The sequence below is a fragment of the Monodon monoceros genome, unplaced genomic scaffold (genome assembly GCF_005190385.1).
Source record: "Monodon monoceros isolate NGI ecotype Baffin Bay Population unplaced genomic scaffold, NGI_Narwhal_1 Super_Scaffold_19, whole genome shotgun sequence".
Lineage (NCBI taxonomy): Eukaryota > Metazoa > Chordata > Mammalia > Artiodactyla > Monodontidae > Monodon > Monodon monoceros.
This window is the reverse complement of record NW_021703775.1, coordinates 25,925,724-25,940,257: the sequence shown is the minus strand read 5'-3', so window position 1 is coordinate 25,940,257 and position 14,534 is coordinate 25,925,724. Positions and strand designations below refer to the sequence as shown.

Genomic DNA, 14,534 nt, shown 5'->3' with positions numbered 1-14,534 from the left:
AAGCTTCAGAGAAGCACAAACTAACTCCAAAATATATGTAGCAGTATCTGCATCTGAGCATCATATCCTGCAAATAGGAGATGAGGCCATTTCACTAGATCAGTTACAAAATATCTGGTACGGTAGGGAGTATTTTAAATTAAATTATTTAAACTTAAATTATTATTTAAATGTTTTTAGAAACATTGTTGCCATTGCCAACTTGACTTCAGTCTTTTTACTTCTCTGCTTAATTAGCTGGCAATTGTTCTAACTCCCAGTTTTTGATTTTGTGTCTCAGAAATTAAAGGAGATTGCATTTCCCAAAGCAGAAGAGCTGAAAGCAGAACTGTTAAAACGATATACCAAAGAATATATAGACTATAATGAAGAAAAAGTGAGTATGTAATAGCAAAAAAAAAAAGGAAATTATTTTGGTTTCTTAGGCTGTGACCTAGGATTCTAATAGTTATTTCAGCAGATCTTGTGATTTTAATGTGATATTTTACTTTATTGGCAAAGACCAGAAACTCAAAAAAGGTGTTTAGGCTGAGGATTCTAATACAGATTTAGCCTGTTTATCTAAGAGGATGACTTGAGGGACAGAATATCTATTGCTTGTCTGCTATGTCTAGAGCTAGAACCTAAGAACAATGAAAATCGCACTAAAGTATAAGGTTTTTAGATCAGAGAATTTGGGATATTTGATACACATTTGATTATATCCAACATAGGATATACCTGTTTATAATAATTGGGGGTTTTTTTTCAAGCTATTTTCAAATGATTCTTGTTAGGAAGAGTCAGTTAAAACACATGAGAAGCTCTGAGACAGTGTCATTGGTCTGTGTCAGGTGAGAACACACACTGCAAGCACTTCCACATTCTTTTGTACACTCTACTGAATTCTGTTCTGGACTCTGATGTTGAAAATCAGCAGAGAGGTGAACAGCTATGTACTTCTAAGGTACCCAGTGAGTGAAAACCTTCATGAAGGAGATTATTCCTTGATGTTTCTTAGTAGTTTAAAATGTCACTCTATATTGGACCAATCACCAGAAAAATTTCAGAGGCTTCATTCAGGGTCAAAATTCAATAGAGACCCCCAACATGGCAGTTGTAAGTTTAGATTTGGTTCTGTTTCACAGCCTTACTTGGGATACAGAATGTATACATGGCACACCGGAGGCTAAAATTGTATGATACAGATTATGAGGTGCAGACAGTAAGTTGCCTTGAGATTTTGGTAAAGAAGAAAATGCATTAGTTAAAGTCATTGGGAAAGGGTACCAACAGGATCAGGACTTTAACTGTTTTTGAAGAATAGGTGTATGGTAGTTAGATAGACAGGAGCGGCAGCTGTTCCATGGGTGTAGAGGTACTAAGGGAAGCGTGAATTCTGTGTTGGGAACTCACGCTAGAGCAGAAGTACATTTGGGGCAATCTCCCTGCTGAAAAGCCTTGTCCTTCTAAGATGTGAAGTCACTTGAGTATAAAGTGTTAGCCTAACTCGTATTCATTCTTTGTAGAAGAAGGAAGAGGAAGAATTTGCCCGAAACGTAGCCATCCAGCAAGAGCTGGAAAAGGAAAGACAGAGGGTGGCACAACAGAAGCAGCAACAGTTGGAGCAGGAACAGTTCCATGCCTTTGAGGAGATGATCCGGAACCAGGAACTAGAAAAAGAACGACTGAAAATTGTACAGGAGTTTGGGAAGGTGGACCCTGGCCTGGACGGCCCACTGGTACCTGACTTAGAGAAGCCCTCCCTAGATGTGTTCCCCACGGCACCTGTTATATACACACAGCCTTCGGACTATAATACAACTGTAAGGCCTGCCAAGCCACCTGTAGTGGATAGATCCTTGAAACCTGGAGCATTGAGCAACTCAGAAGGTAGTGAATTCATTTGCTTCTGTACTCTTCTATCTCAGCTGCAACCAAACAGGGTGTCATTCCAGGAGATTCAGCTACAACTACCTCCATGATACCACTCATTAGGCTCTGGTCACAGAAATCCATTTGATTAGTATTACCATACTGTGTTCTATCACAGCTATATTATAAAGTGGACTTTGCTTAAGACATATAGTTTACCTGGGCCAGGTCGATTTTCTGAAGAGCTAATAACGTCCTTGAAAGTCATATCCTCAGCTTTTAAGGGTTATACAGAGATTTGAAATGTTCAGTGAACTAGAGACCACTGTTGACCTTTTGTAAAGGAAATTTGACATTTATAGTACCACTTTACAATTCAACCACTGACCTTTAAATAATAAAAAAGAGCTACTGAATTGTGCTTGCCCTGCAAATGTTCCTAATTGGTAAGGAGTTTAGTCAAGGTAAGTATTGTATGTAGTCAGTGATAATTCAGTCTAGCCATAAAAAACTGTTGAGTCTTTCCTCCTCTCAACAATGTATGGCTATCTGAGAAAATAACAATAGCGGCAAAATGATGAGTATGCCTTGATTATTAGAATAGATCTTTTTGTTAGGAATTGTCTTTCAAGTAGTCATGTAAGGAGTTCAGCTTCGCAGAAGATCCACTTAAAAGGACAAGGTAACAGTGGGCAAGGGGTGCTGGACTCTTGAAGCCTGGCCTTCAGGGTTTCTCCCCATGTACTAGGCAGGATTGTCTCACTATTATTCCTGAATAGCTCAGAAACTTCTTTTAAGCAGTAGTTTACCTTTGTGTTAACTTGAATGATTACAGCCTCTTTTCTTTTCTTGAAATAACATACTCCCAATGGCTGTAGCAAGAGGTTGGAGAAGAGACTTTACAGCCCTTTTTCTTCCACCATAAGGATGAGATCCCCATGCGCTACCTACAGTTGCGGGACCCCAGTGATTTAGCATTGCTCTCCCAGGGCTGCCAACTCTGAGGTCTGCTTGGGGAGGCTGTGCCCCATGATCTCAGACGTTTCTTCTTTCTCCATTACAGCTCCTACAATCGATGGACTGCGCCACGTGGTGGTGCCTGGGAAGCTCTGCCCACGGTTTCTCCAGTTGGCCAGTGCCAACACTGCCCGGGGAGTAGAGACATGTGGAATTCTCTGTGGAAAACTGGTAAAAGACAAATGCTTTCCTGAGCTGAGACTGTTTCTTCCCCCTTGGCCTCCTGTGACTCTCAGAGAAGATATCCAGGGTCAGTTACTCTTTGTGCCAATCCTTCTGCCAAAGAGCCATGGGCAGCGTAATGCAATGTCACCTTGATTTTAGTGACCCTGTATTTGATTGATTTTCAAAGTCCCTTGAACTGAACTGATTATTTTAATGCCAGTGGTAAGAAATACCTAATTCTAAACTTGGTAGGAAGATCCTGTATATTAGCTTTTGAACACCGACTTTATGGCAGGACCTGGGAATATGAAATATGTAAGGCACGGAGCATGTGTCCGCAAAAAGTACCCAAGCACTTTGGAGAGATGGGAGATATACACCAAAAGATAGATAGTATGCTGACTAGTATGTACAATAAAAGCACTAGGAATTATGAGGAAAGAAGTATCATTAAATGGAGGTGCTTAAAGAAGCCATTCCTAACTGCTGAATAAATAAACATGTAAGGTGGAATAGACTTAAACTGAGCTTTAAAGGATGGGAAGGGCTTAGAGAAATAGTAAAAGGAAACTACTCTAGACATGAACAAAGGAAGAGAAATGGTACCATACCCAGAGCTTCTTAAGAATCATGAGTAGACCTGTTTGGCTGCAGCAGGGAATTCCCACAGGGCTGTGGGCATCTGTGGCTTTGCAGAGGGCCCCAAGCAATGTACTTGGGCAGTCAGCGTTGTGAACATGACTGACATAAGGAACTCACCTCACTTAGAAGACTCATGCTGGGGGGACGGGCCTTCGCTTGTATAGATGTTTTAACTTTCCACTGCTGTGACAGAGTGGGGTTGCCTAAGTGCCAGGGAATTGTGATGAGCTGTTTTCTCATTTGACAGATGAGGAATGAATTTACCATTACCCATGTCCTCATCCCCAAGCAAAGTGCTGGGTCTGATTATTGCAACACCGAGAACGAAGAAGAGCTTTTCCTCATACAGGATCAGCAGGGTCTCATCACACTGGGCTGGATTCACGTAAGCAATTCCGAGCTCTCCAGGGGTTCGTCTCCTCTTCTCACATGATATTATAAACACACTGCTTATTTTTTTCTTGGAGCAGAGTGAATTGTATCCAGACTATTTAGATGGTTGTATTTCCCTCTGTTGGATGCAGACTTGACTTCCCTAGCATACGTAACTGCTTGCACCACAGTATTGATTTCCGGGCATTACTTAGGGCTTTTTAACTTAAAATTTTTTAATGGAAATGAACTTGTTTCCCTAAAGTCCCAATTCCCCTGTGAGCATGAACAGTGATAGGATGCTAGCCTAGGGTATATGTGGACCTTGACGGTAGAGGCTATGCCTTACTTCGTACAAATGATGTTCCTGAAAGGTATATAAATCAAAATATTTTAAATGAGCCAAGGAAATTAATTCAGATGCCTCCACCTGGTCTTTCTTAAAGCAGCCTATACTTTTACATAAATCAGAAGGGCCACGAATATAGGAGATTTTCAAGTGTCTGCATGTCTTAACAGTCTTCTGGTAATATTCAGGTAAAATATAATTCCATCCCTAAAGATTAATTCTTAATTTTTCTTTCTGTTCCTTTTCAACCCCTCATTCTCATAGACCAAGCTGTTTTCCATATTGTGTGACAGGGTTACATAAAAACAAGGCAGCTCATTTCTAGATTTGGGAAGATTGCACACACTTGTATGTTAGAATTTGGGAAATACTGACCTGTGAGGCAGTCAGTGTGCCTCTGTCCTTTCATAAATATTTGCCTTTTATTGTGTGTCCCCCATTATCGTACACGGGGAGTAGAAAACTTGTACCTTATCCGCCAGGGGATACAAATTTGAGTAAGATATGATTTTAGTCTCATAAAGGAGACTGACATATAGACAAGTCATAACTCTTCATGTGAGGCAGAATGTGTCAGGTGCCTCAAGAGGTGCAAACAGCCCTGTGGAATTCAGAGGAGGGAAGGATCACACCTGGGGTGATTTTCTAGAATTTTGACAAGGTGAGCCAAGGGAGAGTTCCATATGGAGGGGACAACACTGGAATAGGCAGACTGTGATCCTGCAGCATTGAGTGGTCCAGTTTTCTGGGGCTTATGGTTCATATCAGGAAACAGTTGTAGGTAAGCTTTCACATGATACTTTAGGAGCAGTGTTCTGGAGGGTTTTGGGTGGACAGGCAGGATAGTTCTGCTTTTTAGTGAGGAGGTTGAAGCAGGGAGATCATTTAAAAGGTTAATGTGATGATAAAATCTAATAATGATGAGAGCTACGGTGATGGCAGTGCATTTGGGAAGGAAGAGATAAATGTAGGATTTCAGAGGATGTGGGGAATGAGTAAGAGAGGATGATGAGTAAGTGATGACTTAGAGATTTCAGGCCTGACTCATGGGGGTGGCAATGATTAATCATCCCATAAGCAGAAACAGAGGCTCCAGCAGGAGAACTTACTTGGAAGTGGGGCAAATGGTGTCTTCTGTTGTGAGGATTTGACATTATATTGGTGGAGGTAATTATCAGGCAGTTGGAACTTGGGAACACGGTCTAGGTGGGAAAGAGAACCGGGAGACCTCTGCATACAGCTGACCTTGGAAGCCTTGGAACTGGAGGAGGGTGGAGAACAGGAAGAGATTCACTGGCAGCTTGAAGGACAGGCCACTTAGGGGAGCGTAGGGAGTAGTCAGTCATGAAGCAAGGAGACGTCAGAGAAAGGTGAGGGGAGTGTTAAGGCACAGATGCCAAAGGAGGAGGAACATCTTAAGAAGAAGCTTCAGGATGTTAACTATGTCACATGCTGCAGAGAGATGAAGACTTGTATGAGCCCTTTGGATTTGATGAGGTCATTGATGACCTCAATTTAGTGGGTTTTATGCAGATTAAAAAGGTTTAAGAAGTAATGGGTATTGAGGTTGTGGTGATAGTAAAATATATACTGATTTTTTGAAGAGCTTAGCACTGACTAAAGGAAAGGAAAGAGATGGAATGGTGGCTTAAGGAATAGCCAGGTTGAGAGAGTTTGCTTGATTTATGGTTTAGTGTGAAAATGTGTTCTGTTTTTATTTTGGTTTTTTTTTAAACCTTTATATTTGAAATGTGTATAAGAAAGTACATAAAATAAATGTGCACTTTAATGAATCATTAAACAAACATCTGTGCACACACATTACCTAGGTCAAGAAATAGAGCGTTGCCAGAAGCACACTCCCACCTCCATATCCTGCCCAGTTACCCTTCCTCTCTGGTATAGATAGTCCCTCACTTGACATTTCTGGAAATTCTTTGCTTTTCTTTATAGCTTTACCACCTAAGTGTGTATCCCTAAACTCAATAGTTTAGTTTTGCCTGGTTTTGAACTTTATGTAAATAGAATTATATAATATGTATTTTTTTGTACTTGGCTTCTTTTGCTCAATTTTTTTTTTTTTTTTTTTTGCGGTACGCGAACCTCTCACTGTTGTGGCCTCTCCCGTTGCGGAGTACAGGCTCCGGACGCGCAGGCTCAGCGGCCATGGCTCACGGGCCCAGCCGCTCCGCGGCATGTGGGGTCTTCCCGGACTGGGGCACGAACCCGTGTCCCCTGCATCGGCAGGCGGACTCTCAACCACTGCGCCACCAGGGAAGCCCTTTTACTCAGTTTTTAAGGTTCATCTGCATTCTTGTGTATAGTTGTCTGAACATTTTTTTTTTTAATGTATTTATTTATTTATTTATTTTTGGCTGCGTTGGGTCTTCGTTGCTGAGCGCAGGCTTTCTCTAGTTGCAGCGAGCGGGGGCTACTCTTCGTTGCAGTGCATGGTCTCATTGCACTGGCTTCTCTTGTTGCAGAGCACGGGCTCTAGGTGCGCAGGCTCAGTAGTTGTGGCACACAGGCGGGCTTAGTTGCTCCGCGGCATGTGGGATCTTCCTGGACCAGGGCTCAAACCCGTGTCGCCTGCATTGGCAGGCGGATTCTTAACTACTGCGCCACCAGGGAAGTCCCTGAACATGTTTTTAAACCCAGTGAGCTGGTGGAGTATAGTGGAGCCTGTGCAGCAGATGTCAGAGGTCAGGAGAGACAAGGTAATGGAAGATAGGAAAGATTAAATCAGAAGTACAAAAAGGGAGTCATCTTCATATGGGGGAGAAAACACTCACTCCTCTGAGACAGAATTGAAGGAAGAAAGAAAGATACCGAGAGATTTTTGAGGTTATAATTGGAGGGGTTGAGGGAACTCATTTTAGGTGATCTTGCTATCAACAAGGTTGAAGTCTAGATCCACTGCCCAGCAGGAGGAGACAGGTAAGTTTAAAAACTGGAGAAGATGGGGAAAGTTTGGAATAATTTCTGTTTAGACTTCAGGTAGATCTTAGCCACAAATGAGTAAAAGGATTTTTAATATCAGTGGGGGCCTAGCTAGGAAGAAATTTAGAGCCTAAATTGATAGTATTCCAGCTTTTTTTCCCCATGATATTTCTGTAGCATTCCTTCCTAACTTGGGATTGAAAGCAAACAAAAGCAGACCATAACGTTTGCTCAGATCTTAAAATTGGCAAGAGGAGAAGGCAAAAGGTCAGTTCTTCCTTCTGTACCTTGCCAGCTATAAATCAGGTTCCCTGGTCAAAAACTTTGTATGGTCATGTTTATCACCAACTATTGTGTAACCCCCAACTCAGTATTCAAGGCACTCCTTCACCTTGTCTTACCTGGCATTGCTCTCCTGTGGCTGCCCTACTCATCCAGGCACCCAGGCTGCCCTGAGCATTCACTCTCCTCACTTATTTCTGCTCCTTTGGTGTATTGTTTTCTCTTCATAAAAATGCCTGCCTCTGTCACCAGCATGGTGGACACAGTGAGCATAACTGTTTTTTCAAGAAACTTGACTGTAAAGGGAAGGAGAGAAGGTGCAGTAGTTAGTGGGGAGCAGAGGCTCAAACAAGATTTTTTTGGTTTAGTTTAACAATTATTTATTGATCCCCTGCTATGTATCTGTATATCATCTTTCTAGCTAACCCAACTTTAGATTGGAGGCCTTCATCAGCTTGTGTAGGTCTTATTTGTTCTCAGTTAAAATTTCAGGCTGTAACCATGGGGTGTAGGGTGTTGGCACAGGCCGTTTGTCCCTAACAGTCTATAGGATCATATTCTTATTAGGTAGAAACTGTTTCTCCCTTGTGGTCGTGAAAGTTCTTTCCTTCCCCATGCAGACCTGTGTGTAGATTTACTGTCAGCACTCAGCTAACATGTTCCTGTATTGCAGACCTCTTCCACAATGAGCTGGTCACAGCATTCTATGCAGTTGTGCTTCTCAGATGAGGCTGCACATAAGAATCATTTAATGAGCTTTAAAGAAAAAAATTTCCTTCTCAGGATGGATATTTCCAGGGTGGGGTGCAGGAGCCTGTGCTTTTGACAAGTTCCTCAGAAGCTTCATTTTTTGCACAACAGGGTTGAAAACACTGGTCAAGGGCACATATTTATTTTCTGTGCTTTTCTGTCAGTAAAGATTGGTGGTCTTTTTGAGTCATATTGGGTCTTTCTTTTTCCATCCTTGTTATCTCACACCCCCTCTGAGATGAACGTAAGTCATTATATGGTCCATTTGTGTACAAAGAGTGTGATCAATGAAACATTAAATAACTGTGGGATTCCAGTGGTTAGGACTCAGTGCTTTCACTGCTGTGGCCTAGGTTCAATACCTGGTTGGGGAACTAAGATGCCACAAGCCACGAGGCGTGGCCAAAAAAAAAAAAAAAACCATTAAGTAACTGAAAACAGATGAGATAAACTGAATGTAATTTAGATGGTGCTTTAACTGATTACCCTCAAAATTCAATATCTTGGTCTTTTTCTCAAATAAGACAGGGTCCTTTGTGTGATTTAACTACCCTTCTGAAATCCCAGTAACCCTCTGCCTCTCATACCCTTGAAAGATATGCTTTAACCACAGGACAGCTTTTGCTACTTTTGCCTATAGAGCCCCAGACTCATGCTTGACCTTTTAACCCCTCCATCAGGAAGAAGAATCATTCATCTAACTGTGCTTTGTTAAGTCCTTGACTTCTACTAGGTTGTTGTATTGGGCAGCATGTACTGTCTGATCCAGTATGGGAGACGCCATTGTGTTGAGAGAGCTTGTGAGTAGCCAGATAAGTCTTGATGGTCAATTAGAAATTGAGTCTCTTCACATACTCATGTTACACTATACTCGTTTACAGTGCTGGGAAGGAGGTTCATTACTTATTATGAACTTCAGGCATATTCCTCATGGCTGCTAATGGCTTTGTACGTAAGGAGATCATGGCAAGTTATTGAGAATTACTTGGCTCTACCTTCCTTCATGGGCCAGGCTTGACTGTGTATTCTCGCTGAAGGGGTCCCTGCCTTTTTTTCTCTTCTCAGACTCATCCCACGCAGACCGCCTTCCTCTCCAGTGTTGACCTACACACTCACTGCTCCTACCAGATGATGTTGCCAGAGTCGATAGCCATTGTTTGTTCCCCCAAGTTCCAGGAGTAAGTACATAGGGTGTGGTTCAGGGTTTTGCAAGGAGATAGCCGGGGAAAAGCCTCAGAGGAAACGTTCTCCATTCTTAAGACCTTGTTCTCTATAAAATATATAGATTGTGGTATTGATTGGCTTTTTAAAAAGGCTTCCTTTTAAGTCCTATATCCTGATAAACCTACTCTAACTTGTTTACAAAAGTATCCAAGCAACAACCTAGATGCTTTTATAAGAAAAGGACATAAAAAATTTGAAGTGTTTGACTTGAAGCAGTAGGAATTTCAAGAGATTGATATCAGATTAGAAAATTTCAAAATCCAACAGATTATCTCCAAAAGTTAACTTCTTTTTCATTCTAAATCCTGTTATTTACTATGAATTCTCCCAGTAAAAGTAGCGTGGTGGCGGTGATGAGTCATTCTCTAACTGATTCATTCACCAGAGAAGAGACCTATGAGCCAGCATACTTTTGAAGCTGTCTCAAAGTGAGCTCTTCACTGCTCTGTGTGTGTGTGTGTGTGTGTGAGATTGAGGGGACACCTTTGCTTGATTCTAGACCTGCTTTTTCTTATTTCAGAACTGGATTCTTTAGACTAACTGACCACGGACTAGAGGAGATTTCTTCCTGTCGCCAGAAAGGATTTCATCCACACAGCAAGGATCCACCTCTCTTCTGTGTATGTATCTATGTAGAAGAAATCGGAGCTGTGCTTTAACCAGGGAGGACAGGAAGAGCTGCTGAGGCACATTGTCCTTTGTGACACACATAGAAGCGGTGTGGGATAGGAAGGAGTTTGAGTCTTAGCTCTGCTACTTAAGGACTGTGTGCCTTTGATCAAGTTACTTAGCCTTCCTGGGCCTCAGCTTTCTCATCTGTAAATGCAGATGACAATAATAGTAATACATACTTGAATAGGGTTATTGACAGGATTAAATGAAGTGATGCACAGAAAGTACCAAGTGCAGTAGCTTGCTTATTAAATGTCAGGTTTTTTCCTTCATCGTCATCACTTGCTACGCCTGCACTTCAGTAAGAGGTTTGAATTCAAAAGAAAAAGCCACTTAAGTATATTTAATTGTGGAATTTTGCTTTTCATTTGATTTTAGATAACAGGGATTTTTATGACCTTATTAGAAAGTTTTTTTCCCCAAGTGGTATTCCGTGAGTAAAAAGTTTCAGTTGCTGATAAGTATGTTTCAATTTTTCCCCTCACATCTAATGTGATAGTATTGCTTCACTCCGCGCTGGCCATGGAGTGTTATTATTTCTTTTGGGTTCCCTGGAAAGTGACCAATATGGAAAAGGGAGTCAGACCCTTGTCACATAAAAGAAACTGGGGATGTTTAGGAGAGAACCCCAGGGAGCATCTGAGAACTGACTGTAAATGTTAGAAGAATTGTTGTATAAAAAGGTATGGGGTGTGACTCCCAGAACTAAAACTTAAGACCCTGTGGGATGAGAGTTTTCAGCTGAGTATGAGAAAGAACTTTCTGACAGACTTGTTCACAAATAGGTTAGCCTGCCTTGGACTGTAATAAATGTCTAGGTACCAGGATGTTGAAACAGAGGCTATACGATCCCCCAGAAATGCCTAGGCTTTCAGTTAGGATGAACCCTTATGCATGCCAAGAGGGAGTATTCCCCATGTGAGAGCAGGTGTACTTTATTATCTGGTTGACATAATAACCCAAAAAACTGCAATGAATCCAGCAGTTATTTAAAATAAATGTATATTTAATGAATGACTCTAGAATATACATACATTTGAAAAATAAATGAAGGTATATGGGCCCACATTGATTCAGGCTACAGCCTATTGATTCTGTGTTGGTGGAAGTAATAATTCCCAGACCCCGTACCATAACAGCCATTTAAGTAGCAGTCTGGCTGCCAGCCTGGGAACCACTAGCCAGAATAAGCATTGTAAATAGGAGTTTTGTTTGTTTGGGGTTTTTTAAAACATATATATTTATATATCATGACAATATACAAAAGATATAAGAAGTTAGGCAGTGAACTGCTTATTGTAAATAGCTTTTAAACTTGCTTTTCAAAGATAAGAAAACACACAGGAAGTTAAGTAAAAGATATCTTCCATGACTTCAACAAGTAAGGAGTTTTAAAGATGACTTTCCAGAATTTTCCAGGACTTTCCCTTTCTTTCTTTTTCCCTGTTGCAGAGCTGCAGCCACGTGACTGTTGTGGACAGAGCAGTGACCATCACAGACCTTCGATGAGAGTTTGACTCAGACACTTCCCAAGAACTATAAAACCATATCAGTGTACTGGTAGCCCCTTAATTTAAACTTTCCAGAAAGCTCTGGAAGCTTTTTTAAACAGAATAGAATGTATCACCTTGGGGAGAACTGATTTTCTATTTCTGGTTTGAAAAGAAATAATTGAATATGTTTTTTAGGCACATCTGGAAAATAGCATGATCATGCTAAAGCAACTTTTCAGTCTGCCTGTAACTAAAAAATTAAGTCGAAAAAATGTTGTAATGAACACCTATATACCCTTTGTTCTAGACTCACCAATTGTTAACATTTTTTCCCCTCTCAGAGATCCTTCTAATTTCTCTGCCAACTTGTTTACTGTTTACCTTTGGACTAATTAAGGGCATCTATGCAGACATTTGGAAGCCATTTAGAAAATCTTTGGGTTTTTCTGTGGTTTATGGCATTATTAATGAAGCTCATCATAAAGCTGAGGGAGAGCTTGCTGTGTTTGACCAGATGGTGAGGCCCAAGAACCCTGAAGAATGATTTTGTCAGGAGTTATTGTTATTTAACAAATATTTAGGAATATTTTTTCTTCTACAATAAAATAACAACTATATATTTTTTTGTGCTCTAGAATGATCTGTTGGATCAAGCATTGTCTAGAGAGGTTAACTAAATGGTCTGGTTATTTGGGGAAAGGTGAGGGGAAAATGGAATTTGAGATGTACCAACATTGAAGGTATGTCCCAGTTCACTTTTAATTGTTCAGTCTTTTCTCTCTGCCTTTTGCCATCTTCCAGGACTGTGAAGTCATCTCTGTTCTTTTGGTGCTATCTCAAGTCGGTCACCCCATTCACTTCCTCCTTACGCCCTAAAAGCTTTCAGCTGAGGATAATAGAGCCTTTGTTTGGAGTACCAGGTTACACTCCAAATAAATGATTATATTCCCATGCCACCCCACCCTACTAGTTTTATTGTGTTGGCTCTTCCTTTCTGACTTAGGCAACATCTAGGAAGATGTTTGAAGCTGCAGTTGATTCTGTATTTTTTCTATGAGCTGAGCCTAGTGTTATAAGGTGGCCCAGAAATTAATGGTATTGTTTGTGTCCTCTCTGGTCAGGGCAGGAGAGTAAGTGCCTTGGATAGGAGAATGATTTCTTTTTGTATCAAAATTCTGTGGTAAAGAAAATTTGCAAATATATGAAGTTTTGCTTCATCTTAAAATTTTGTGTCCCGAATATATTCAGTCTTTATTGCTTAGGTTAGCAGACCTTGAACTTTTCCCCTGAAAGCCAAGTGTCTATATTCTTGTTCCTCTCATAAGTTCTTAACTCCAAAGATACTAGAAGTTCTTTCTTCTGCAGTTTCAGAGTAGGTGGGAATGTGGAGGTAGGTGGGTCTGGGCAAGGGAAAGAGAACCTCTCTGGTCACTGCCCTCCTTTCCTGCCGTAGCCCCAGAGGCAGCCTGGACTGCTCCCTTTTGCCCTTAACAGTCCTACAATTGCCTGGCCCTGCACTTTCCAGGAAATTCACCCCTTCTTTCCATTCTCAAGGCTACTGCTTAGTTTAGGATCTTATTACCCCTTACTTGAACTATTGCAGTAGACTTTTTACCAGGTCTCTTTGTTTTTAGTGTTTCTTGACTTCAGTCTTTTCTGCCCAGTACAGTCAGGAGAAGTTTCCCACATTACAGCCATCCTCATGTTTCCTCACTTGCTCAAAAACCTACAATAGCTTTCCACTGCTTAAAATCTAAATTTAGCCCTTATTCCAAACTTTCTACATATGGCCACATAAAGCTCTTACCCCGGACTACACATTCAAACACCTGGGGAGCTTTTTAAAAAATACTGATACTCACACTCCACCACCCCCCAACCAGTGAAATCCAAATCTCTGGAGAGGGACCCCAGACATTGTTTGTTTCTGTTTTTGTCTTTTAAGCTGCTAGGATTCTCAAGTGCAGCCAGGGTTGAAAACCACTGTATTAGTCATTTATACTGGGGAGTTTTGAACTGATTCATCAGTCTCTGCACATCATAGACATTCAGCAAATGTTTGTTGAACCAAAGTGAACTGTATCATAGATTGCAACCACATTGATCATTTACTGTTTACCAGATCGCCACATTTTCTTGCCTCCACACCTGTGCAGAAGAAATCTCAGTAAATGGATGGGTGCGGGAAATCAGTCTGCAGTTGTCCTCTTCAGACCTGCTACAGTCTAGCCACGAAAGTGGTACTTTGCACAGGCCAGCTTTAGTGTCTCACTTCACCCTACATCTGTGGAAGAGACATGCTATCAAGCCAGCTCACAAGGAAGCAGGGAGACTGGATAGGGCAGTGAGAGAAAAGGAGCCAGAACTGTAGGGAAAGGAGGAAAGGAATATTGTGAATAAAAGGAAGTCAGACCACAAAACCTGAGGAAAGAAGCTTGTATTGAAAGGGTAACAACTACTCGGTAAAGAGACTGACTTCTGGGCTCCTGAAAGCCTTTCCACTCTCCCAAGCCACACAAGTGTGATACTTACTGGTCTGGACTGAGTGGGGAGAGAGAAGCAGTATCTGATTGCATCCCAGCTGGCCTCAGAGGCACAGACCCTCCAAAGTGCCGTGGGCCAGGGGCAGAGACGCTGGTGAAGACTCTGCTGGGGGTCAGGGCAGGCCTGGGTTTTTCCAGCTGATTACTTCCACGTACTCCTAATTGAATACCACCAAAGAGGAAGAAAAAAACCACTTAAGCCTTATAATGCTCTCTTGGGTGCCAGACACC

At 41.5% G+C, this 14,534-nt stretch overlaps 1 protein-coding gene across 3 annotated transcripts in view; it reads left to right on the top strand.

Annotated features, from left to right (window-relative positions):
• Positions 1 to 12,380, top strand: part of STAMBP (STAM binding protein) — a 34,074-nt gene extending 21,694 nt beyond the window's left edge. The window contains exons 4-10 of one of the 3 annotated variants that reach the window (XM_029232279.1): positions 281 to 376; positions 1,509 to 1,872; positions 2,918 to 3,042; positions 3,926 to 4,063; positions 9,437 to 9,549; positions 10,116 to 10,215; positions 11,720 to 12,380. In XM_029232279.1, coding sequence (XP_029088112.1) covers positions 281 to 376; positions 1,509 to 1,872; positions 2,918 to 3,042; positions 3,926 to 4,063; positions 9,437 to 9,549; positions 10,116 to 10,215; positions 11,720 to 11,776 — 993 coding nt within the window. In that variant the 3' untranslated portion in view covers positions 11,777 to 12,380. The remainder of the gene's footprint in view (positions 1 to 280; positions 377 to 1,508; positions 1,873 to 2,917; positions 3,043 to 3,925; positions 4,064 to 9,436; positions 9,550 to 10,115; positions 10,216 to 11,719) is intronic. The other 2 variants (XM_029232280.1, XM_029232281.1) reach the window with 2 other exon arrangements.
• The last annotated feature ends 2,154 nt before the right edge of the window (positions 12,381 to 14,534 follow it).